The sequence below is a fragment of the Ornithorhynchus anatinus genome, chromosome 1 (genome assembly GCF_004115215.2).
Source record: "Ornithorhynchus anatinus isolate Pmale09 chromosome 1, mOrnAna1.pri.v4, whole genome shotgun sequence".
Classification (NCBI taxonomy): domain Eukaryota; kingdom Metazoa; phylum Chordata; class Mammalia; order Monotremata; family Ornithorhynchidae; genus Ornithorhynchus; species Ornithorhynchus anatinus.
In genome coordinates, this window is record NC_041728.1 from 161,144,288 (window position 1) to 161,170,787 (window position 26,500).

The 26,500-nt window shown below is 42.0% G+C and overlaps 1 protein-coding gene across 1 annotated transcript in view; it reads right to left on the minus strand.

The window, feature by feature from the left end:
- Nucleotides 1–26,500, minus strand: part of WDR49 (WD repeat domain 49) — a 156,094-nt gene that overhangs the window by 1,424 nt on the left and 128,170 nt on the right. The window contains exons 14-18 of the mRNA XM_039914527.1: nucleotides 25,327–25,514; nucleotides 24,498–24,695; nucleotides 20,065–20,261; nucleotides 18,003–18,112; nucleotides 14,662–14,808 (exon numbers count right to left, since the gene is read on the minus strand). Coding sequence (XP_039770461.1) covers nucleotides 14,662–14,808; nucleotides 18,003–18,112; nucleotides 20,065–20,261; nucleotides 24,498–24,695; nucleotides 25,327–25,514 — 840 coding nt within the window. The remainder of the gene's footprint in view (nucleotides 1–14,661; nucleotides 14,809–18,002; nucleotides 18,113–20,064; nucleotides 20,262–24,497; nucleotides 24,696–25,326; nucleotides 25,515–26,500) is intronic.

Consider the following 26,500-nt stretch of genomic DNA (forward strand, 5'->3'; position numbering starts at 1 on the left):
TTGTTTTGTTTTGTTGCCTGTCTCCCCATTCTAGACTGTGAACCAGTTGTTGGGTAGGGATTGTCTCTGTTGCCGAATTGTACTTTCCAAGCTCTTAGAACAGTGCTCTGCACACAGTAAGCGCTCAATAAATACAACTGAATGAATGAATTAATTAATGAACAGAGCTTAGTAAGATTTTCTCAATTCCTGGAAAAAAAAAACACTATTGAGTCACCCTGAGGAGCTATTGCAAATGATGCTGACAGGGCATTTCATTCCACCTAAGGGACTGTGGTTCCTCGATGGGGGTCTCAGTGCTTCCCCAGATGCCTAGGAAAGGGATCAAGACCTCACAGCAGTTTGGCTGACCACATTAGCATTCAGGTCCAGTGTTGGACAGTAAGGAGTAGCATGAGCTACTTCAGGGTTCACTTTCAGAGAGGCAGGGATTGTGTCTACTAACTCTGTTACATTGTACTCTCCCAGGTGCTTAGTACAGAGCTCTGCACACAGTAAGCACTCAATATATATGACTGGCTTACTGAATGAGAGGGTGGCAACAGATAGTACAGTCACTCATCCTATCCCGACTGAATTACTGCATCAGCATCCTTTCTGATTTCCCAACCTCCTGTCTCTCCCCACTTCAGTCTGTACTTCACTCTACTGTCTGGATTATCTTTCTACAGAAACATTCTAGGCATGTCACCCCTCTCCTCAAAAATCTCCAGTGGTTGCCTATCAACCTTTGTATCATTCAAACCTCCTGACTATTAGCTTCAAAGTTCTCCATCACCTTGTCCCCTCCTACCTCACCTCCCTTCTTTCCTTCTACGGCCCAGCCCGCACACTCCGTTCCTCTGCCGCTCACCTCCTCACTGTGCCTTGTTCTAACCTGTCCTGCCGTCCACCCCTGGCCCACTTCCTACCCCTGGCCTAGAATGCCCTCCCTCCTCACATTCACCAAACTAATCGCTTCCCCCCTTCAAAGCCCTACTGAGATCTCATCTCCTCCAAGAGGCTTTCCCAGACTGAGTGCCCCCTTTTCCTCTGCCCCTCCTCCCCTCCCCATTGCCCCTACTCCCTCCCTCTGCTCTACCCCCTTCCCCTCCCCACAGCACTGGTGTATATTTGTATATATCATTTATTACTCCATTTATTTTATTAACTATGTATATATACCTATGATTCTATTTATCTATTTTTGATAGTATTGATGCCCAACTACTTGTTTTGTTTTGATGTCTGTCTCCCCCTTCTAGACTGTGAGCCCGTTGTTGGGCAAGGATTGTCTCTATCTGTTGCCGAACTGTACATTCCAAGCCCTTAGTACAGTGCTCTGCACACAGTAAGCGCTCAATAAATACGATTGAATGAATGAATGAATACTAAGCACTTTGGAAAATACACTACCGCAGAGTGAGTAGACATGAGAGAAAAGAGCAAGATCTAGAAAGGGAGTTCTGTAGATCTAATGACTGATATAAGAAAGGGAGAGTGGTAACAGACACGTATATCATATGATGCTTCACTAATGAAGAGCAAATCTTTTAAAATATTTTAAAAAATCCAACTAGAATAATTTTGGTTATTAATGAAATGCACCACTCAGATAAATAAAAGTTTATGTGGCAATTAATCAAACTTCAATATGGATTTATTTTCAATTTCATCAAACTGCTTCTGCAATCATGTAAGACTGAGATTTAATCTTGCTGAAGCAAGCAGTTTGAGACGATTTTAATTAATTTTCTTAGACTCAGTGATTCTGCTTACTTCCCACCTTACCCTCATTAAGTAGGACATCCTTCATTTTAAGCCAGATCTTTCATCTGCTTCTAACACTGGCACTGGTATCTAATGACTTCCATTGATGTAAAAGACCGAGCTTCTGATTTGTGATCATTATGTTAACGTACAAGAATGTTCCCCAAATCCTACTTTATACTAAGTATACTTGAAACATCCCTGTACTACTCACTTGGGGTTAATAGAAATTGAGGGCAATTTCTAGAGGGGATCTGTGATGGGGGTGCAATTTGCATAAGAGGCGTTTGGTTTATCAATTTGTCTGGGCGTCCCGATCAGTTCTACCTATACATAGGCAGAAGTGTGGCATTTAATAACAATAATAATAACAATAATACTAATAATAATGTTGCTGATGGTATTTGTTAAGTGCTTACTATGTGCTGAGCTCTGTTCTAAGCACTGGAGGAGAGGCAAGGTAATCAGGATGTCCCACGTGGGGCTCACAATCTTAATCTCCATTTTACAGATAAGGTAATTGAGGCACAGAGAAGTGAAGTGACTTGCCCAAGGTCACACAGCTGACAACTGTCTATTTGTTTTGTTTGGCTGTTTCCCCCTTTTAGACTGTGAGCCCATTGTTTGGCAGGGATTGTCTCTGTTGTCAAACTGTACATTCCAAGTGCTTAGTACAGTGCTCTGCACACAGTGAGTGCTCAATAAATACGATAGAATGAATGAATGAATGACAAGTGGTGGAGCCGGGATTAGAACCCATGACCTCTGACCTCCAAGTTCGTGCTCTTTCCTTCTAAGCTATGCTGCTTCTCATATTGATGGTATTTGTTAAGCGCTTACTATGTGACAAGCACTCTTCTAAGTGCTGGGGTAGATACAGGTTGTCCCACTTGGGACTCACAGTCTTATTCTTCATTTTACAGATGAGGTAACTGAGGCACAGAGAAGCTAAGTGACTTGCCCAAGTCACACAGCAGACAAGTGGCAGAGGTGGGATTAGAACCACAACCTCTGACTCCCAAGCCCAGGCTCTTTCCACTAATTCAAGCTGCTTCTCCCAACATGGCCTCACTTCTCCCTGACTGTCAAGTGACACAATCTGATGGTGGCACGGGACTCACTTTCTACGTAGGTTCCAGCTCCAACTGTACTTTCCAAGCACTTAATACAGTGCTCTGAACACACTCAGCACTCAATAAAAACGACTGAATGAATGAATGGTGATCTAGACTTGGGTCCCCACTAAGGGATTGGCTCCAGAGGAAAGTCAGTCAATCAATCAATCAATCGTATTTCATGAGCACTTACTGTGGGCAGAGCAGAGCGCTGTACTAAATGCTTGGGAGAGTACAATGTAGCAACATAACAGACTCATTTCCTACCCACCACGAGCTTACAGTTGTTGAAGAAAAGCATTATGACTCTGCACGGTGTTTCAGCGTTTAGAACAATGCTTGGCGTGAAGCAGCGTGGCTCAGTGGAAAGAGCTTGGGCTTGGGAGTCAGAGGTCATGGGTTCGAATCCCTGCTCTGCCACTTGTCAGCTGTGTGACTGTGGGCAAGTCACTTAACTTCTCTGTGCCTCAGTTCCCTCATCTGCAAATTGAGGATGAAGACTGTGAGCCTCACATGGGACAACCTGATTAAATCTACCCCAGTGCTCAGAACAGTGCTCTGCACATAGTAAGCACTTAACAAATACCAACATTATTATTATTAACAAATACCATCATCATTATTATTTAAAAAGGGTATGTCAGAGACAGGTTTATCACTACTAGCACTTCTTCTACACTAGTAGGAAGTGGTGGTTGATGGGCAGAGTTTCCTCGGCTAGTCAGGGCCAGCTCTATTTCAAGCAATTCGGAGCTTCTTTATATATAGTTAGTTCATCATTCATTGTAATCAGAAGAAAGCAGAAAGTAGCAAGGGAGTTTTCTCCCCCAGTCCTCGACCTGTTTTGCTGGGACCTGATTTGTTCTCTAGCTGATCTGATACTACCGACAAACAGGGCCAGGGGTCCTGACTGTCTTGTCTTTGGGTGATATGGTAAGATATGTTGTGGTGTGCTTGACTTGAGTCAGTCAAGTAATCGAGCACACACAGAGGCAGTCAAGCAGGCCTAGAGCTAGTCAGCTCTGAAAGGAAGGGTCAGAGAGAGAAGGGGGGCAAAAACAAGACCCTGACTACTGGACTTCCACACAGTCTAGAGGGGGAAACAGATCTTAATATAAATAAATGAATTACAGATATATACGTAAGTGTGGTGGGGCTGGGAGGGGGGATGAATAAAGGGAGCAAGTCAAGGTGACAAAGAAGGGAGTGGGAGAAGAGGAGGGAAGGGCTTAGTCAAGGAAGTTCTCTTGGAGGAGATGTGCCTTCAGTAGGGCTTTGAAGAGGGGAGAGTCATTTTCTGTTGGATTCGAGAAGGAAAGGCTTTCCAGGCCAGAGGCAGGTCGGGGGCTATAGGTCAGCAGCTGACCCCTGGTCAGAAGGTTAGATGGCTTCATGATTTAAAGTTTGGGGGCAGCAGAAGGTGCTATAAACAGCTCTTCTGTGGGATCTTCTTGAAAGATTTGCCTGATAGATTATTCTTAGCACAAAATGCATCAAATCATCAGGAACTGCTAGAGTGTTTTCCACAGCAGGTCTCATATGACAGCTTATCTCACATGAATTGAATGGCATAATGGAAAAATGATATGTTCGAAGGGATTGTGCTCATTGTAAAAGAAATAAAGGGCTCCTCTCCATTATCTAACCGCTCGTGCCGTCATTTAAAGTCTTTTAAATTCAACGATACAGGCGGTCCTTAATTTGTGCCCAGGTTTACCTGGGGACCTGTGGGCAATCAGTCAGTCCAACGATGGCATTAATTGAACACTTACTGAATACTGTTCTTCATACTAAGCACTTGGGAGAGTAAAACAGTACCAAGGCTCAAGTAACTTGCCCTCAAGCACTTTGTAATCTAATGGGGGAGATTGGATTCTATGGCTGAGTCCCGAACCTGCTAAGGTTGAAATTGACACAGAAAGGGAACACGGAAATCCCATTTCACCATCTAGAGGAATCATTAAAAGGAATTTCTCCTATTTGCGTGATTTAGCTAAGAGAGAATCAAGCAAAGTCTGGGATGGTGGAATTTGATTGAAGAAGGCGAGGACTCGCTAGTCTTCAAATTACTTCCCAGTTCCCACTGGCGGCTTGCAATTGAGAAATAGTTCACGAGGAAGCAGGGGGAAATGGGGAGTGGGGCAGGACCTCAGTGACCCGAGGACTCTTCACATTTTAAATTGGGTACTGAATCTGGGCTCCGGTGCCTGAAATCATTATCTCAATTGAGCCTGCAGCTTCTATTTTTTTTCTGGTGTTTATTAAGCATTTACTCATTGTAGATAGACCACAGGCCTGAGAGTCAGAAGGTCATGGGTTCTAATTCCAGCTCCTCTGCTTGTCTGCTGTGTGACCTTGGGCAAGTCACTTCACTTCTCTGTGCCACAGTCACCTCAGCTATTTAAGACTGTGAGTTCCATGAGGGTTAGGGACTGTACCCAACAGGTTTTGCTTGAATCCAACCCAGTTCTAAGTACAGTGCTCAGCACATAGTTAGGGCTTAACGAATACCACAATTATTACTATTAGTAGTAGTATTAATAATAATATTGTATGTCAAATACTGTTCAAAGCACTTGGGCAGATAAAAGTTAATTATGTTGGACACAGTCCCTGTCCCACAAGGGGCTGATGGTCTAAGTCAGAGGGAGAACAGGTATTTCATTCCCATTTTACAGTCGAGGAAAATGAGGCACAGAGAATATAAGGAATTTGCCCAAGGACACACAGAGAGCAATTGGCAGATCTGGGATTGGAACCCAGGTCCTTCTGACTCCCAGACCCATGGTCTATTAAGACAAAACAGTCTGGGAAATTCCTTCCTTGTATCAGATTTTCTGATTGGTCCAGGTTGAGTCCCAGAGAGGTGGACAGGCCTGCCTTTCCCCTCCCACACTGCCACCTACTAACCTTGATTTCCACACTGTTCTGGAGACACCCAGATCACCAGGGCCTTGTCAAGCTTAGTGGGTAGAGTGGAGAAATGGATAAAGGATGCCATGCAGACAGGCTTGTGTGCAATCAATCAACCAGTGGCATTTATTGAGCGCTTACTTTTTCAAAGCACTTTTACTAAGCACTTGGGAAAGCACAGTTCCACAGATTTGGTAGAAACGTTCATGAGGAGCTAGTCTAACGGAGAATTGCAGTCTAGAGGGACTTGGAAGGGACTAATATCGTGAGCCTATTAGACTGTGAGCCCATTGTTGGGCAGGGATTGTCTCTGTTGCCGAATTGTACATTCCAAGTGCTTAGTACAGTGCTCTGTACATAGTAAGCACTCAATAAATACGATTGAATGAATGAAGTATTATATCCTAAATAACTGTGGTAATTGTGATATCTTCAGGGCCCTCACCTAACCTCAGTGCCCTTTTCTAACCTGGCATTTTGGTTAAAAACAACAATATGTATTGCTGAACAAAGTTACCTTGGGTAGCTCTTCTAATAGAATGATGGAACAAGTGTGTAATTTAAATTATTGATTAATTCTATGATCTTCCTCAAGATAAGGCATCAGTGAAACCACCAACAGTTGTTGGGAGTGGGGGAAAATGGGGGGGAGGATCTAAGATTCATTTGAGCAAGAGCAATTTACTTGGCCTCTCTGGGACTCAGTTTCCCTACCTGATGGGGATGAGAAAGTGTAAATGGAACTGCACAAATCATTAGAGTCAAATCCTTCATGTGGGTTCTCAGTTCTGAAACTTCTGGACTTAGGCTCATCCATTTTTCTTGATGGGTAATTCCATCATCATCATCATCATTATCAACTTTCAAATGAGTGATTCTTGTGTAACATCAGTGGTACTTTTTCTATATAAAGAGGCATATATTTTTATATATTTGCTTGCATATGTATTTTTCTGTGGGGGGGGATGTAGGAAACAGTCTAAAAAACATATATCATAATTATTCATTCAATCATATTTATTGAACAGTTACTGTGTGCAGAGCACTGTATTAAGTGCTTAGGAGAGTATAATACAACAATAAACAGACACATTCCCTGCCCACAATCAGCTTACAGTCTTATAGTTTATGAAAACAGATTAATGTGTGTGTGCATAGGATAAATGTACTTCTGTTTAAAACAAGAGTTTAGAACAGAGTTTCTATTTATTTTTGGCATTCCTACACTGTATTTGTAGAGGAATGCATTAAAAAAAATAAGTTTCTGAACAAGGCATATCAAGAGGGGTTTCAGGCTCTTTGAGGATTTACTGAAAACAGCTAAGAAATCTCAGAGGTGGCAGATGAATGTTTTTATATTGTCAGAGAGGATGAAGAAGTGACAGTAAAAGCTCAGTAGAAAAGATTGAAGAATCATTCAAAGAATATGAGCTCCTTGAAGTTTCTTCCAAGTACTTGAGGGACAAGGTCAAATAATATTGAAAAGGAAGACAAATAATATTGAAAAACAATCTAATCTAAGGTTACGGAGATTTGCATTAAATGCAGTGTTAAATCCCAAAAGAGCCAAATACCAGGAATTTGAAAGAATACTGTAATTCCTGGATGAATGTCCCAAATAATTTCAATGGCATTCCTATCTTGTTGAATTGGAAGTGTTTCCCAGTAATTCTGACTATAGCTTCGGACACATCCTCAAGCACAGAATAAACTAGATCAACTTCACAGACACAATTTTACCCACGATTAGGGGGACATCTATGAAGTCTCCAAGCATTTCTTCAATGTCCCATATGTTAAGAGAGCATTTAGGCAAATACCTAAAGCTTAGAGAAGCAGCATGGCCTAATAGAGAGAACATGGGCTGGAACTCAGACAGACCTGAGTTCTACTCCTGGCTCTGCCACTTGCATGCTGTGTGCCCTTGGACAAGTTACTTAATTTCTCTGTGCCTTTGTGACCTCATCTGTAAAATAGGGATTAAAACAGTGAGCCCTGTGTGGGACATGGACTTTGTACAACCTAACTAGCTTATATCTATCTACCCCAGTACTTAGTATATAGTGACTGGCCCCATAAAAAAAAAATTAAAAGGACTTCTTGTTTAGAGATTTCTGCAAAGAAGTCATCAGGCCCAGGTGATTTATTACTGTTTATGGTTCTCCCATTTTGGTAGGGATTTTTTGTTAAAAAAGAATTCCTAATCCATGTTGGAAAAAGTGGACAGAAGAATAATATAGGGTTCTCACTATCTGCCCATAACTCCCTCTAAGGATGTTCACATGATATTAAAAATACATTCAGGTTCTTCAGTAGTTTCAACAGCAATAATAGTGTCACAAAGACAAGACAAGCTTATCATAAATAGCAGCATAAAGATGCACACACTGAGGCCCTAGAACATTAGTTAGTTTACTAGAATTTAGTCAAGACTCTCAATAATACATCACTTCTCTCTCACCCCTTCCTAACAGGAAGACAAAGGGGATAAAGCATTCTTTGGGCAACTTGTCTAAGGTGTATTAGCTCAGTACTTGGGGAAAACGATGGAGTAGACTCTTTTTGCGTAGAGTCCCTTTTACTTTGAACAGTAGGAAGAGGAATGAACTAATTGAAAATCTGGAAGTTAAAGAATACCTCGGTCAAAATGTCCATGGGATGAAAAAAGTTAGGATCCTAAAAAATGAAAGGAAGGTATTAGCAAGAGAAGGAAAATTTATTTCAATAGCTTAGGGAATAAGAGGACATTATCCTGGTGCATCTATTAATGACTTAGATAATGGGAAAAAGAGCATGCTGATGCTAATATGTGAATTACACTAAATTGAGAAAGTTGCTATGAAGATAAGAATAAAAGTTAATGTAATTATGACAAATTAGGGAAATGGTCAATTGAAAGCAAGATGAAATTTGATAAGGACAAATTACTCAGATAAAACTGGAGAATTACTAGCTGGATCCGAACAAAGCAGACTGAGATCCTCGGGTCACTTTAACATTTGCTGACTATGCAGGTTAGAAGTAGCATGGCCTAGCAGAAAGACCATGGGCCTTGGTGTCAAAAGATCAGGGTTGCAATCCTGGCTTTGCTGGCCTCATATTTGACCATGGACAAGTCATTAACATCTCTATGTCTCAGTCTCCTCATCTGTAAAATGGAGGTTAATCATCACTTCGCCCTCTCCCTTAGACTGTGAGCCCTAAGAGGGACAGGACCTGTGTTCCACCTGCGTATATTATATTTACCCCAGCATTTAGGACAGTACCGGTCACATAGTAATCACTTCACAAATACCACTTGTTTTGACTCCATTATACTGCTAATGACAAAGCTGATGGGATTGTATTAGGACAGATAATCACGAGGAAATCAACCTCCTGTGATCATCAACCCTTATAGTCAGAGAGGTCACTGGGTACAAAAAGGAAATGTATGTACACGCATACTGGGTTGGGTGAGCAAGAACTTAATTGCTTAGTGAAAACAGACTAAAGTACCTGGGTAGTGCAGCAGGAAGGAAAAGTAAAAAATGTTGGTATTTGTTAAACACTTACTATGTGCCGAGCACTGTTCTAAGCGCTGGGGTAGACACAGGGGAATCAGGTTGTCCCACGTGGGGCTCACAGTCTTAATCCCCATTTTACAGATGAGGTAACTGAGGCACCGAGAAGTTGTGACTTGCCCAAAGTCACACCAGCTGACAAGTGGCTGAGCCAGGATTCAAACCCATGACCTCTGACTCCAAAGCCCGTGCTCTTTCCACTGAGCCACGCTGGTGATGGGGCCATGAGAGGTTAGTCAGGGAAGTTTTCAATCAATCAATCAATCAGTCAACCAAAAAACTGTAGATATTGAGTGCTGATTGTGTGCAGAGCACTGTACTAAGCACTTGGGAGAGTAGATATGACAGAATTCCAGGTAGTGGGGAGGTCATGAGCAAGAGGTCAACAGTGAAGGAAGTGAGAATGTGGCTCAGGGAGTAGGTTGGTTTTAGAGGAGCGAAGTGTCCTGGCTGAACTGTAGGTCGGGAGGAGCAGGATAAGTTGAGGAGGGAGCCGACTGAGTGCCTCAAAACCAGATTCATTCTACTAATAATAATACTAAGCAGTACTACTTGTATTGATCATTATAATTGTGGTAGCTGTTAAATGCTTATTTTTTGCCAAGCACTGTACTAAGCACTTGGGTAGATTGAAAATAATCAGGTTGGACACAGGGCCTATCCCACAGGGGGGTTCACAGTCTAAGTAGGAGGAGAGCAGTCAATCAATCATTTGGGTTTATTGAGTGCTTTCCATGTGCAGAGCACTGTACTGAGCGCTTGGGAGAGTACAATATAACAGAGTTGGCAATGAATCCTCATTTTACTGATAAAGAGACTGAAGCACAAAAAAGTGATGTGACTTGCCCAAGACCACACAGAAGGCAAGGGTCCTGATCCTCTGCCTCCCATGCCCATCCTCTTTCCTAATAATAATAATAATAATGATAATGATGGTATTTTTTAGGCACTTACTATGTGCCAGGCACTGTTCTAAGCACTGGGAGAGATACAAGGTAATCAGGTTGAACTAAGTCCTTGTCCCAAATGGCGCTCACAGTCTTAATCCACATTTTATATATGAGGTAACTGAGGCCAAGAGAAGTGAAGTGACTTGCCCAAGGTTCACACAGCAGACAAGTGATGGAACTGTAATTAGAACCCTTGACCTTCTGATTCCCAGACCCGTGCTCTATCTACTACATACACCATGCTGCTTCTTTAATGAGTGAAAATAGAGCAAATTGGCTAAGTGGGGAAAGATGAAAGGAGCTGATTTATTTGTTTTGGGAAAGAGTTAGCTGGTTAGTGTCATATTCAATGTTCAGGGCATGAACTGTTATTATTAGGAGGATGTTGACCAGCTATTTTCCATTTCTAGAGAGCAACAGAACAAGGTGAAATGTGATGAAAATCTAGCAACATCATAAAAAGAACATTCTTCCATGAGCATAATTGAATTCCAAAATTATCCAGCAAGGAAAACTCACATCTTCTTGAGAGATTTTTGAGAGCAGTGTAGAAACCAAATGTGCTTGTATTTTAATCCCCTCCAACCCCCCAAGTGTTTTTTTTGGCTTAATGAACTTTTGGATATGTCTACAACAAACAGCCCTGTATATTGGAGCTGAATTTTCAGTGGAAAATGCAATTTCTCTCTCAAATTTTCTTGGACAATGCAACTACCGAAAACTGCTGAAGGAAAAACCATGGCCACAAGTCAAAGACTTTCAAATCAGCAATCACCAGTGCTTCCATATCTGGCCCAGGACTCCTGGGCATCACCAACCGTGTGCTTCTGACAGGGTACGTCAGTATCCTTTCAGGGACAGTGGGCAGCAGTCCTAGGTCTCCAGAGGCAATCAGGAGGTCTGCACAGAGTCAGTCTCATGACAGCTAGCCTTGTCAGAGCTGACATTCTCCAACAATGCTATCATCAGTTGGAACCAAAAAGTGCCCTCTATCATGAGCCATCTAACAAGTCAGGTCACAGTAGTGTTGTTAAGAAGCAGCATCTGTTCAAATTTTTCAGTCTGCTGGCTCATGGGTACATGAGCTTTGGGATGTTTTTAATGAGTTCTTCTGCCACATCCAGCTGCCTCTCCTAGATTTGAGTAAGAGTCAGCCTTAGAGGTGCCTTATGCACATACATTTCATGGTGAGGTTTCTGTTCTTAGATGGGAGCAAATAACTGCTGTTATTATCAGGGCTTGCTATGTTGCTAAGCACTGTACTGAACCCTGGGGTAGGTAGAATGCAATCCGAACATTGTCCCTGTCCCACATGGGGCTCACAGGAACACATTAGTCCCCATTTTACAAATGATGAACCTGAGGCTGAGTGAACTTACGTGACTTGCTCTAGATCACACAGCAAGCAAGTGGATGAGTCAGGATTAGAACCCAGATCTCCTGACTCTCAGCCCTGTGATCTTTCCACTAGGCCATAATGTCACCAAAAGTCCTCATATTATCTCCCAGAGCCACACACAAAGCACTGGCAACTTAAAGAACATTATGACACTTTCAAGTCATGATTCAGCAATAACAATAATAATAATGATGGCATTTGTTAAGCCCTTACTATGTGCCAAGTACTGCTCTAAGCACTGGGGTAGATACAAGTTAATTAGGTGGTCCCATATGGGGCTGCCAGTCTTAATCCCCATTTTACAGATGAGGAAGTGACCTGCCCAAAATCATACAGCTGATAAGTGGTGGAGTCAGGAATCGAACCTATGACCTCTGACTCCCAAGACCTTGCTCTTTCCACTATGCCATGCTGCTTCTCACTACTTGGAACCAAAAAGTGCATGCTTCAATAGCCAACACATCATTTCATGTTATTATATCTCATTCATTCATTCAATCATATTTATTGAGCACTTACTGCGTGCAGAGCACTGTACTAAGCACTTGGAAAGTACAATTCAGCCACACTGAATAAACAAAGAGGGATTATCCTTGCCCGCAATGGACTTACAGTCTAGAGGGGGCAAACAGAAATCCAAACAAGTAAACAGGCATCAATAGCATCAATGTAAAAAAATAGAATTAGAGATATATATACACATCAGAGCAAGTAAAACAGGCATTAATATAAATAAATAGAATTATAGATATGTACATATATACACAAGTGCTGTCGGACCAGGGGGGTAGAGCACAAGGAACGAGTTGGGGTGATTTTTGGGGGGGAAGGGGAGCTAAGGAAAAGGGGGGACTTGGATAACTGCACACTTTGATTTTCCAGTTATATTTGTGCTATACTCAAATAAATCTATTACTGCAGCAGAAACCTCCAAGATAATATCCTTAAGCATGGTCTATAATATAGCTACAGATAGATCAATACTAAGATCACACGGATAGAAGCCACATGGCCTAGAGAAGAGAACAGTGGCCTGGGAGTTGAAGGACCTGGGTTTAATCCTGTATCCTCCACTTGTCTGCTATATGACCTTAGGCAAGTCACTTAGCCTCTCTGTGCCTCAGTTACCTCATCTGTAAAGTGAGGATTAAGACTGTGAGCCCCTTGTGTGACATGGATAACGTCCTACCTGATTATCCTGTATCTATAGTAATGTTTAGTACAATCCCTGGCACATAGTAAGAGCTTAGCAAATACTGAAAAATAAAAGAATAAAAAATTAACAAGCAACAAACAAGGAAGCCTGCTCATCACTTTCCGCTTATGGCTTCTGTTTTACTGGAACACGCTTGGAAAAATCAAGTCAAATTGTTAGGTTGAAGTGGATCCTTTTCAATAGCAGAATCAAGAGAAACTTTGAGGTCAAAATGACAGCGTAAAAATTAGCTAGACTTGGGTAGGGAATGTGTCTGTTTACTGTTATATTTCACTCTCCCAAGTGCTCTGCACACAGAAAGTGCTCAAAAAAATATGATTGAATGAATGAAAAGCTTATCCTCCTTTTTCCTCTTCATTTGATAACCTGCTGGAGCTCCACCTGAAGCTTCAGAGCAGCTATTGAGGGGTAAATCTCCAAATCAATCAATCAATAGTATTTACTGAATGTTTACTCTATGCACAGTACTGTACTGAACACTTAGGGAAGCACAATATCAAAGAGTTGGGGGATGCACCAACCACAATCTTTCAGTCACAGGGGGAGACAGATATTAAAATAAATTGTAGATACGGGAAATGGCCTTAATAGAAAGCACACAGACCTGAAAGAAAGAGGACTTGGGTTTAATACCAGCTCCACCATTTGCCTGCTGCATGACCAAGGGTAATTCATTTAACCCCTCTATACCTGGGCTTCCTCATCTATAAAATGGGAATTTATTACCTGTTTTCCCTCCTACCTAGACTGTGAAGCCATGTGGGACAGGGACTGGGTCCAACCCAATTTCTATATATCTTTTTCCCTGGGCTTAAAACAGTGTTTGTCATATTGTAAGCACACAACAAATATTATTATTATTATTATCATTAGTAGTAGTAGTAGTAGTAGTAGTAGTAGTTACATAGAGCACCTTTTCAAGGGAGAAGGGAAGAACCCTGCTGAGGGTTGTCTCTTATTTTCTTAATGACAAAGTTTCCAGAGCATCTCTCTTCCAGTAGCCCTTCACCGTTTGAGCCTTCTTTCCCTGGGTCCCTCCCCTCCTACACATCTACGCACTTAAATCTATAATCATTAAGCATTTGATATTTGCGGAACCTTCAACCGAACAGCACTTAGGTACATATCCTTAAATTATATATTATAAATTACCAATTTTCATTAATGTTTGTGTCCCCCTCTAGACTATAAGCTTTGCTGTGGACAGGGAATGTGTCTGCTATATGTTGTTCTATATGCTATCAAACACATAGAACAATACTAATAAGGGTGTCTTAGTGGAAAGAGCACGGACTTGGGAGTCAGAGGACATGGGTCCTAATCCTGGCTCTGCCACTTGTCGGTTGTGTGACTTTGGGCAAATCACCTAACTTCTCTGTGCCTCAGTTCCCTCACATCCAAAATGGGAATTAAGACTGTGAGCCCCACGTGGGACAACCTGATTACCTTGTATCTCCCCCAGCACTTAGAACAATGCTCAGCACATAGTAAGCGTTTAACAAATACCATCATTATTAGTATTACTCTGCACATAGTTAGCGCTCAGTAAAAACCATCAACTGATTGATTAATTTAAAGCTTCCCTTTTTCTTTCCTTAAGTACCAAAACGTGCTAAGGTACCAAAATTTGAAAACAGGCACAGCTTCCTTCATTCAATGCAGCACACATGGCAAAGGCACGATGTGTCTTTGACTCTTCTTTTTCTCTAATGAAAGTTTCATAGAGAAGGCAAAGATATAATGATAGTAGACTTACTTTCTGAGAGGGTGGGAAGTTCTACACTTCTAGAGCACTTCTCTTCAGTCCTTTCTCTGAAGTATTTCTCAGGGCTGAGCAGAAAATCAGGTTTATTCATCTCAATTACTTCCTCTAGGGCTCCGATACTGAGTGACCTAAATGCAACTTCAAAACAGTAAGGTGACTCCACAAGTTAGAATGAATTCATTGTGACAATGAAGAGAAATTCCATGCCCAGCTAACCTTCACGTTTCTCGACTTGGGCAGCTGCAATGTTCAGCCACTCCACTAAACGCAGCTGTGGAGAATAAATCTGCTTTCTCTTTTAATCAATAGGATCAAAAGAAGCTCAAGATTTCCACTCATTTGTATTTAAATTTCTATTCTTTGCCTTTTTCCACATAGAAATGAATTTTCCACAATTTTGGAAAGTCTCCAATTTCTCTTTTATGCACAAGAAATACAATCCTAACATCATTTTCTCCTAATACTATTAAAAAAAATTAAGCTAGAGAAATGAGTCACAATGCATAAAAGAATACTTCAAAGCTTTGAATTTCAGGGAACTTTTCAGCTCTGATATATTGGAAACAAAGAAACTGCTATTGTATTGGTAATCTGTACCACCAGATGATGAGAAACTGCTTTAATTAGCCTATTAAAAAAAAAGACTTGGACAAAATGGAAAATTCAGCTTTCTACTCTACATGATAAATGCTGATGATGTACAGACAATAAACAAAAGCTTAAATCAAGTTGTCTTTTTTATACAATTTCTATTTAGCATTGCAAGACAACTACCGATCCTCTACGAACATAACTGATGAATTCTCCACACTATATATCTCTCTGGAAGTGGAATTTCTTTAGGACATCACTGGAGAATAGTCAGTGAAATCATCTCATTATAGAGGGCAATAATGTCCTTAAAACCGTTCAAATCTCACTTTATGGAGAAAATCACTCGGAAAGTAGGGGTTTTAATTTGATTTTTCTAGTTATTTTCTTATCAACGAAGCTGCAGAGATATATGTTCTAGTCTACAGTTGCCAAAAGACCCTGGCAAATTTTAGAGTATTGCATGCCTGAAGCCAGGGCAGTGATGGTAGAAGGTGCCCAGGCTTCAAACGTAGCCATGTTGGAAGCAATGGGAGAAACGGCCTAAGAGAACCAGTCCAGGGACGCTTGGGGAAAGAGCTTGGCGAGTGAATAGCCCAGTCTTGGGGAGCCCACCTGGTCAGTGATTCCCTGGCATCAGTGCAATTCCATCCAAAAACTTGCCTCAGTTGGTCTCTCTCCCAGTCTTGGGGAGAGAAAGGAAGAAGGGAGGGACAGGAAAAAGTAGACATGAAGGGAGGAGAACAACAAACCCCAGTTTTCCCACTTGGCAATCCATCACCAGGAACAATAATAATACTGCTAATGATAATAATGGTGGTATTTGTTAAGCATTTACTATGTGCAGAGTACTGTTCTAAGCACTGGGGTAGATACAAGGAAATCAGGTTGACCCACGTGAGGCTCACAGTCTCCATTCCCATTTTACAGATGAGGTAACTGAGGCACAGAGAAGTTAAGTGACTTGCCCACAGTCACACAGCTGACAAGTGGCAGACCAAGATTCGAACCCACGACCTCTGACTCCCAAGCCTGTGCTCTTTCTACTGAGCCACGCTGCTTCTCTGTAATAATGTTGGGATTTGTTAAGCGCTTACTATGTGCAAATCACTGTTCTAAGAACCGGGGCGATACAAGGTGATCAGGTTGTCCCACGTGGGGCTCACGGTTTTTATCCCCATTTTACAGGTGAGTCTCTGAGCTACAGATAATTGAAGTGACTTGCCCAAAGTCACACAGCTCGCAAGCAGCGGAGCCAGGTTTAGAACACATGACCTCTGTCTCCCAAGTCCGAGCTCTTTCCACTGAGCCACGCTACTATGACTCAGGCACTGATCTAAGCATTGGGGTAGATACAAGGTAATCGGGTTGGACACAGTCCCTGTCCCACATGGGGCTCACAGTTTCAACCCTCATTTTACAGATGAGGGCACTGAAGCATAGAGAAGCTAAGTGACTTGTCCAAGGTCACACACCCGACATGTGGCGGGGTCGGGATTCGAACCCAGATCCTTCTTACTCCCAGGCCCGTGCTCTATCCACTAGGCCAAAATTCATTCATTCATTCATTCAATCGTATTTATTGAGTGCTTACTGTACTGTGTGCAGAGCACTGTACTAAGCACTTGGAAAGTATAATTCTGCCCAGACTCATGATGCTCTTCCCCAGAGTTCTCCAGGTCAGCTCACTCTCCCTGGCCCTTCTTCCAGCTGCTGCAGGGAACACGGCAAAATGAAGGTAGATTGATCAGATGTTCCATAGCCCCACAGCACTTATGTATATATATTTATATCCATAATTTATTGATTTATATTAATGTCTGTCTCCACCTCTAAACTGGAAGTTCATTGGGGACAGGGAATGTGTCTGTTATATCATTTTGTAGTAATCACCCAAGTGCTCGTAATAAATAATAATTATAATTGTTATGGGATAACAATTGTAATTGTTATGTTATATCTTACTATGTACCAGGCACTGTACTAAATGCTGGAGTGGATATGAGCAAATCAGGTTGGACACAGTCCCTGACCCATGTGAGGCTCACAATCTTAATTCCCATTTTAAAGATGAGGTAAGGCACATCCCTCTCAGGGTTGCACCTGAAGAGTTTCCAGTCCTCTACCAGTCTCGACTACAGGAGGGAGAGTCAAGCAAAGGCCTACCCATTCCATTCCTAGCTTGGGCCGTGACAAGCGAGTGGCAGGCAATCTGCTACCAGTCAAAACTCACCTGTTCTGGGCAGCAGTGGCAAGGGAGAAACTTGAGGGTGGAGACTCAAGTTTACTGGGTGGAACGAGGCAATGGTAAACCACTTCTGTATTTTTACCAAGAAAATTCTATGGATACCCTCCCAGAATGATTGCAGTTGGAGTCGGGGTCCTCTGGAGAAACGTGTCCATGGTGTCACTATGGGTCGGGGATGACTCCACAGCATAGGACAAGACAACTGAGGCACAGAGAAGTGAAGTGACTTGGCCAAGGTCACACAGCAGACAAGTGGCAGATCCAGGATTAGAATCCAAGATATTCTGATTTTCAGGCCCATGATCTCTCCACTAGGCCATGCTGCTTCTAGTACAGTGATTTGCACACAGTAAGTGCTCAATGAATACAATGGATTGATTGGTTGATGCTGTGAAACTCTGTGTAGGAATTCTAAATCACAACTATTTCTTTGCTACACTACTATGGTACAGATTATTAATACTGATAAACTGAACTCAACAAGATTACTTACTAGATGATTTTCGTAAAACTTCTTCATTGTTGAATATGTGTGCCTTTTTCTTGAGAGCACTTCTCTCTTTGAATTTTACACCTAGCATTGAATTGTCCCATAGATTGTTTCTGGAAAAAAGCAGTGCATTGAACAAAAAAGTATTAAAGGAGAAAGGAAGTTAACTTCACTCCCTTTTTGCAATCCTGGTTGCCAAACAAATTTCTTATTCATGAACATACATTTTCTATCCTTATCCTGGGCATTATAAAAGGTTTCCACCATATTCTAAAACTTCTGCTCAGAAGAAGATATTGAAGAAAAGCTGAAAAAAACAAATAAAACTGTCCAAACAGGTAGGAGTAGAGTGCCCTGGAGTTAGAGAAACTGGGAGCAGTTGAGCTCCAGAGGCCAAGTTATTACCAGGGAGAGAGAGAGGGATAGAGTTGATCTGCCATTCAGAATTAATACTTATGGTATTGATTGAGGTCTTCCTGAATGCTAAATGCTGGATAGAGAAGGTTCTCTTTACACAGGATCTCACCATCTAAAAGTTAGCCAGAGCTAACAGAGATACAGAGAGGTTTACTGACTCACTGAAGGTCATGCAGAGGGCCAGAGTTGAGATTAGAATTTAAATTTCCAGACTGAAGTTACATGTTCTTTTCACTGCATTTTTTGGGGGCAACTAGAGTGGCTTAATGAGACGAGCACAGGCCTGGGAGTCAAAGGACTCCCACTGGGTTTTAATCCCACTTCTGCCATTTTCCGTTGTGTGATTTAGGGCAAGACATTCATTCAATCTCATTTATTGAGTGCTTACTGTGTGCAAAACACTGTACCAAGAGTTTAACACACAACTTCTCTCTGTCCCAGTTCTTCACCTATAAAATGGGGATTAAACACCTGTTCTCCAACTACCCCATATAGAACAGAGACTTTGTCCAACCTGATTATCTAGAATCTACCCCAGCACTTAGTACAGTGTTTGGTACATAGTAAGCATGTAGCAAATACCATAATTATTATTATTATAGAAAGTTCTAATCTCAGCACTTGTCTGGTGTGTGACTTGGGGCAAGTCACTTCACTTCTCTGTGCCTCAGTTCCCTCATCTGTAAAATGGGGATTAAGACTGTGAGCCCCATGTGGGACAGGGACTGTGTCCAACCTAATTACCTTGTATCTGCCCCACTGCTTAGAACAGTGCCTAGCACATAGAAAGTGTTTAACATATATCATAATTATGAGTATTATAGAAAGCACTTATCCAATACCACAATTAATTATTCAGAATAGGATGGACATGAGCTAGTTTGAAGGCAGTGGGTTAGGAGCCTTCTGAGAATAAGTGGTTGGAGTTGGAGAGGAGTTCTCTTTTCTTCCATTATGGTGTAATCTGCCTTTCTCCACTCATGTCCTTGTTCTCATAGGTTGATTTATGCAGAAGATAAGTTCTGAAGAGAGACATTAGGGTGATAATAACCTGGGATGCAAATATAGCCTATTGATAAGAAATCTCACATACCTCGACATCTGCAAGAACAATATTTTTATAAAATGCTAAGTACCTACAAAAACTAAAAGAACTTCATTTGAAGTTTGTTTCCTAAGCTAAGTAGCGTAAATTAAGAAACATCTTTGAACAAATTCAGTTAAGGAATTCACTGAAATTCCATTCTGATTCATGAGGTCTGAATAGTTTCAAGACCAAATGTTGCTTGTCATCAGGGGTTTCTGATGAAGCTTCATAATATGTGTGTTTCAATGAACCATTCCCGAATTATAGCATCTCAAATCCCCGTCCCTTCTCTTCATGGGCTAAACTTAGTCATTTCTCTTTTCTTCACCTTTTCTGCCCAACTCACCTTCAAACTTTAGGCTGTTCCTACTCACACCATCTTCAATATAGCTTTCCAGCAGAGAAACTTTAGTTAATAGTTCATATTACACCCCCTTCTAAAGATCCAGTCTCTCTTCTATAAATCCTCATCTCTCTCAAATATCTTGCTGCCTTGACTGAGACCAAATAATTCTAGATTCCCAGTTCAAAATTATTTTACACAATTAAAAAAAAACTTACAAGTCTGTTGAGACATATTTATCTTCATCATCTGCTACAGAATGATCTGCTGTGACCAAAAATGTATCTTCCTCAGGAAGTGAAGCAATTAGTTCCTTCCTGAACTCTTCATCAATTTCCTGTTGCACTTCATTTTCCGTCATTTTGTCATCTCTTTTAGGAATAGGTAAAGACTTTCCAATTTGCCAGTGCTCTTTCTGAAAAGGTGGAATCAAGAGATTCGGTGAGTTGTGAAACTTTGGGCAAGATGTATGCTTACCAAAATAATAGAATTTGTTTTTTACTTAAATAATTGTTAATAGGAATTATTTTTGAACAAAATCTCACCAGGCTTCATAAGTGACCAATTCATCTTGAAAGTCAGTTAATATTTGTCATGTCAGAGTTGGTGCTATGTCCCTGGATTTTTCCAAGACAAACCACCGGAAATCCAAGACAGACTTGAGAAAAAACAAGCTGCCTTGACATATCCCAGGTGCTTGGTCACCCTGCATGGTTGGCTGAGGGAAGCTCTTAGCTGGACATCAATCTCTCCCATCTTCCAGAAATGAAGGGAAAGTACAAAAGTGGACATTAATCACAGATTAAATAATGTCATCTTGGAGGAAGGGAAGGAGGAAGGAGGGAATAGCATCATAATTGTAAAAAAATGTAAAAGGTAGTCTATTATGGGCTGGTTTTAAATAGTCTGCTTTTACAATATATAGTAAAGAAAAGAGAATATTTCCTTTCTTCCCAACTTTCTCTCTCATGTTACTAGGTTACACACGGGCTAGAACCTGGTTGCTTGTGAAGTAAAGTAGGGAAAGCAGTTCCATACTCAAGACACCTGACCCATTGGACCCCACTCCATTTTGGACCATAGACCCTGTAGCTTTAACGACCCGATTCCCAAGGAATCAGGGATGGGGTATTCAAGTATTAGGATTAAAGTCTGGGGTAAAGAAACTGACTTTGTTAGTATAATGGGAGATATAGGGGAATCCCATGGCAATGCTTGCTTGCATATTCACTGTACTCAAGAATTCCATCAATAAGTTCTTACCATTCGATTCTTCCCTGAAGTGTTACTTGATTAACTCAAGGATGACAATCTTGATATTTGAACATTAGAAGAGCTTTTGGCAATTTTTTAAAAATTCTTTTATTTTTGATATTTGATTTTGTGTTCAACAAAGAACTGCCGAGACAGAAAACTCACTCTCTTTCCCCCTTACTCCAGCATGACCAACACTTGGAGAGTCCCTGGACATTTCTACACATATGCAAACCAGTGGCACATTGAAAAAGACTCCCAGAAAATATATTTGTTTTCATGGTACTATGGGAATTTGACTTATACCCAAATTTTCAGCACTGGAGGATAATTCATCCATTCATTCTGCTTACTGTGTTCAGAGCACTGTACTAATCACTTGGAATGTACAATTCAGCAATAAAGAGAGATAATCCCTGCCCACACCGGGTTTACAATCTAGAAGGGGGAAGACAGACATCAGTACAAGTAAATGGGCATCCAAATAAATAAATAGAATTATAGATATGTACAACTTTACATAAGTCCTTCGGGGTGGGGAAAAGGGGGGAAGAGCAAAGGGAGTGCTTAGAATTCCTTAACTCCCATTCTCTCCTAGACCCCCTCCAATCTGGCTTCCGTACCCTCCACTCTACCGAGACTGCTCTCTCTAAGGTCACCCATGACCTCCTTCTTGCCAAATCCAATGGCTCCTACTCCATTCTGATCCTCCTTGACCTCTCTGCTGCCTTTGACACTGTCGACCATGCCCTCCTCCTCCATACCTTATCTCACCTTGGCTTCACGGACTCCGTCCTCTCCTGGTTCTCCTCTCACCTCTCTGGCCGGTCATTCTCGGTCTCCTTCGCTGGAGCTTCCTCCCCCTCCCATCCTTTAACTGTTGGAGGTCCTCAAGGGTCAGTTCTTGGCCCTCTTCTGTTCTCCATTTACACTCACTCCCTCGGTGAACTCATTCGCTCTCACGGCTTTGACTACCATCTCTACGCAGATGACACGCAGATCTACATCTCCGCCCCTGTCCTCTCCCCCTCCCTTCAGGCTCGCATCTCCTCCTGCCTCCGGGACGTCTCCACCTGGATGTCGGCCCGCCACCTAAAACTCAACATGAGCGAGACTGAGCTCCTCATCTTCCCTCCCAAACCTGGTCCTCTCCCAGACTTCTCTATCACCGTCGATGGCACGACCATCCTTCCCGTCTCTCAGGCCCGCAATCTCGGTGTCATCCTTGACCCGTCTCTCTCGTTCACCCCTCACATCCTATCCAATACCAAGACCTACCGGTTTCACCTTTACAATATCGCCAAGATCCGCCCTTTCCTCTCCACCCAAACGGCTACCTTACTGTTACAGGCTCTCGTTATATCCCGGCTAGACTACTGTGTCAGTCTTCTCTCTGACCTCCCTTCCTCCTCTCTCGCCCCGCTCCAGTCTATTCTTCACTCCGCTGCCCGGCTCATCTTCCTGCAGAAACGATCTGGGCATGTCACTCCCCTTCTTAAACAACTCCAGTGGTTGCCTATCAACCTCCGCTCCAAACAAAAACTCCTCACTCTAAGCTTCCAGGCTCTACATCACCTTGCCCCTTCCTACCTCTCCTCCCTTCTCTCTTTCTACCACCCACCCCGCACGCTCCGCTCCTCTGCCGCCCACCTCCTCACCATCCCTCGGTCTCGCCTATCCCGCCGTCGACCCCCGGGTCACGTCCTCCCGCGGTCCCGGAACGCCCTCCCTCCTCACCTCCGCCAAACTGATTCTCTTCCCCTCTTCAAAACCCTACTTAAAACTCACCTCCTCCAAGAGGCCTTCCCAGACTGAGCTCCTCTTCTCCCTCTACTCCCTCTGCCACCCCCCCTTTACCTCTCCGCAGCTAAACCCCCTTTTTCCCCTTTTCCCTCTGCTCCTTCACCTCTCCCTCCCCATCCCCACAGCACTGTACTCGTCCGCTCAACTATATATATTTTCATTACCCTATTTATTTTGTTAATGAATTGTACATTGCCTTGATTCTATTTAGTTGCCATTGTTTTTACGAGATGTTCTTCCCCTCGACTCTATTTATTGCCATTGTTCTTGTCTGTCCATCTCCCCCGATTAGACTGTAAGCCCGTCAAACGGCAGGGACTGTCTCTATCTGTTGCCGACTTGTTCATCCCAAGCGCTTAGTACAGTGCTCTGCACATAGTAAGCGCTCAATAAATACTATTGAATGAATGAATGAATGAATGAGTGAGTCAAGGTGAAGCAGAAGGGAGGGGTAGCTGAGGAAAAGGGGGACTTAGTCTTAGAAAGCCTCTTGGAGAAGGTAAGCCTTCAGTAGGGCTTTGAAGGGGGAAAGAGTGATTGTTTGGAGGATTTAAGGAAGGAGGGCATTCCAGGCCAGAGTTGGATGTGGGCCAGGGGTCGACAGTGGGACAGGCAAGATCAAGGCACAGTGAGAAGGTTAGAACCAAAGGAGTGGAGTGTGTGGACTGAGATGTAGAAGGAGAGAAGGGAGGTGAAGTAAGAAGGGGCAAGGTGATGGAGAGCTTTGAAGCCAATTGTGAGGAGTTTTTGTTTGATACAGAGGTGGATAGGCAACCACTGGAGATTTTTGAGGAGGGAGTGACATGCCCTGAACGTTTCTATAGAAAGATGAATGAATGAGTGAATGAATGAATGAAAGATAATCCAAGCAGCAGAGTGAAGTATGGACTGAACTGGAGAGAGGCAGGAGGTTGGGAGGTGAGAAAAGAGGCTGACGCAGTAATCCAGTGGGGATAGGATGAGTGATTGTACTAATGTGGTAGCGGTTTGGATGGAGAGGAAAGGGCAGATCTTGGTGATGTTGGGAAAGTGAGACCTGCAGGATTTGGTGACAGATTAGATATGTGGAGTGAATGATGGAGCGGTGTCAAGAAAGACACCAACACTGTGCATTTGTAAGATGGGAAGGATGGTTGTGCCTTCCGCAGTGAGGGGAAGGTTCGGGAGAGGGCAGGGTTTGGGAGGGAAGATAAGGAGCTCTGTCTAGGACATGTTGAGTTTTAGGTGGTGGGAGGAAATACAGGTAGAGATGTTTTGAAGGCAGGAGGAGATGCAAGCCTGGAGGGAGAGAGAGAGAAGAAGGAAGGAGATATTGATTTGGGTGTCATCCTCATAGAGATGATAGTTGAAGCCATGGGAGCGAATAACTTCTCCAAGGGAATGAGTATAGATGGAGTGTTGATGGAGTTCACAGTGCTAAAACACTGATTAATGATCCCAAAATGGTATCTATAGTTTTTCCTAGGAATTTTTCTCAGGACAATAAAACAAAACACCAAAAATCCAGGAGTGACTTAGAAAGAAACAAACTGCCTTGGCATAACACAGGTGCTTGACCTCGCTGCCTAGAAGAGTCAAAATGTGATATTTGTACCTGTCCAAAAATCCCAATGGGAGAGCCACAGACATCACTGATAGAAATGCTGCAGTCGCTAGAAGACGAGATAATCAGCAAATGACCATTTTGTTCACAAGTCTCCAGATAACTAATGCGGTCTTCATGAGGTTGATATGATCTGATCAGAGTAGGTGGCTGAGTAATTTTGTTCTTACTGGATTGAATACAGTACTCCTAAAAGAAATGGCAAATGTCTGAGAAAGATATTACAATATGATTACAAAATTGCAAAAGCATTTCTTCTTTTAATGAATGAAATTTGGAAATAAGTAGCAAGAAGTCCTTGGAAAAATCTCCTTCATGTACTTTTCATGGTGCTCTGAAAGAAAAACAAGAGTTGAGAAAGAATGCTGAGGAGACTGAACTATGGGATTGGTTAGTTGGACTCCAGCTGAAGCTGTTGCCGAGTTGAAAAGTGCAGATCTAACACCATTTGATTCTTACTGAGGTTCTGTTGTATGGAACGCTTCTGGTCAATAAGTAGACTCATTCTAAAATGAGGCGCACACTTAATTAAAATGCATAAACTATGGGATGCCACAGACGATCTCACATTCTAATGTTACTTCAGAATTAATTGTCTCCAGCTCAGTAAAAGGCTTTTAATTAAACATTAGGCTGTTTTTACTATTGTCCATGGAAAAAGCTGCTTGGAAACCAGATGTATGTGAATGGCCTCTTGCAAATAATTGGGCTAATCACTTTTTCTTTTGTTTAGAGAACCCGCTGGACCTAATTCACAAACAGCTAGAACAATAAAAAACTATTGAGATGAATGCTGGGATTGAGAAAGACATCCTTGTACCTCGATATTCCAGATTTTTACACATCCATCAAGATCCCCCGTGATGAGATAGCGACTGGCTTTGTCAATGGCCATTATAATAGCTCCAACTCCACTGTGAGCCATGAATTCAGACACCAGCTGTTCTGTTAATATATTCCAAAACCTGACATAACCATCCCCTCCACATGACACCAGATTGGCTCCTCCTGAAAGATAGGATAGTAGTTCCACAGAAAATATATATATATTGAGTGGAGCCAAAAATTGTGTTACTGTTCTTTAACCAATATTTATACTGTGCTTTACTGAATCAGTTCTTATTTTGACAAAATGTGCTAGAGGAACTAAGCTTCTAAGTTCCAATGATTGAACAAAACAATCTAAATATCCTTCAAAATGGTGATAAAACTTTGATAAATGCAATTACATGCTCAAACAAGGTTAGCATGTAACAATAATAGCATATTTTGAATTAGATGGTTTCTACCTGTGCCTATGCAACAGATTGCTTTTCAAAGTGTTCTCTTTCTAAACTCGTTCAGCTAAAAGACAACTAAAGATCTATCGTTAATATAGTGATACACCAAAAACAAGTATCCATTGAAATAGGTTTTTTAATTACACTATTCAAGTTAGTAGAAGTATTTAAAAGGTTAAGGAGATGAGTATGAGTGGATAAAAAATGTTTGAGCCCAAGCAAACTATGGACAGACCACAAAACCAGCATGTAAAAATAACAGACTATAAGCTCCTTGGGGATAGGAATTGAGTCCAGCAACTATAATGTTTTGTACTCTCCAAAGTACTTAGTACAATGTTCAGCACTCAGTAAATACTCAATAAATAGCACTGGTTGAAGTGTGCATTTCCCAACAAATATTACAGAGAAGCAGCGTGGCTCAGTGGAAAGAACACAAGCTTGGGAGTCAGAGGACATGGGTTATAACCCCGGTTCTGCCACTTATCTGCTGTGTGACCTTGGGCAAGCGGCTTAACTTCTCTGTACCTGTTATCTCATCTGTAAAATGGGGATTAAGACCTGAGCCCCATGTGGGACATCTTGATTGCTATGTATCTACCCTAGTGCTTAGATCAGTGCTCGGCACATAGTAAGCAGTTAACAAATACCATAACTATTATTATTATAAACAGCAATGGTTTGCCAGGTATGTTTCCATTACATATTCTGGAT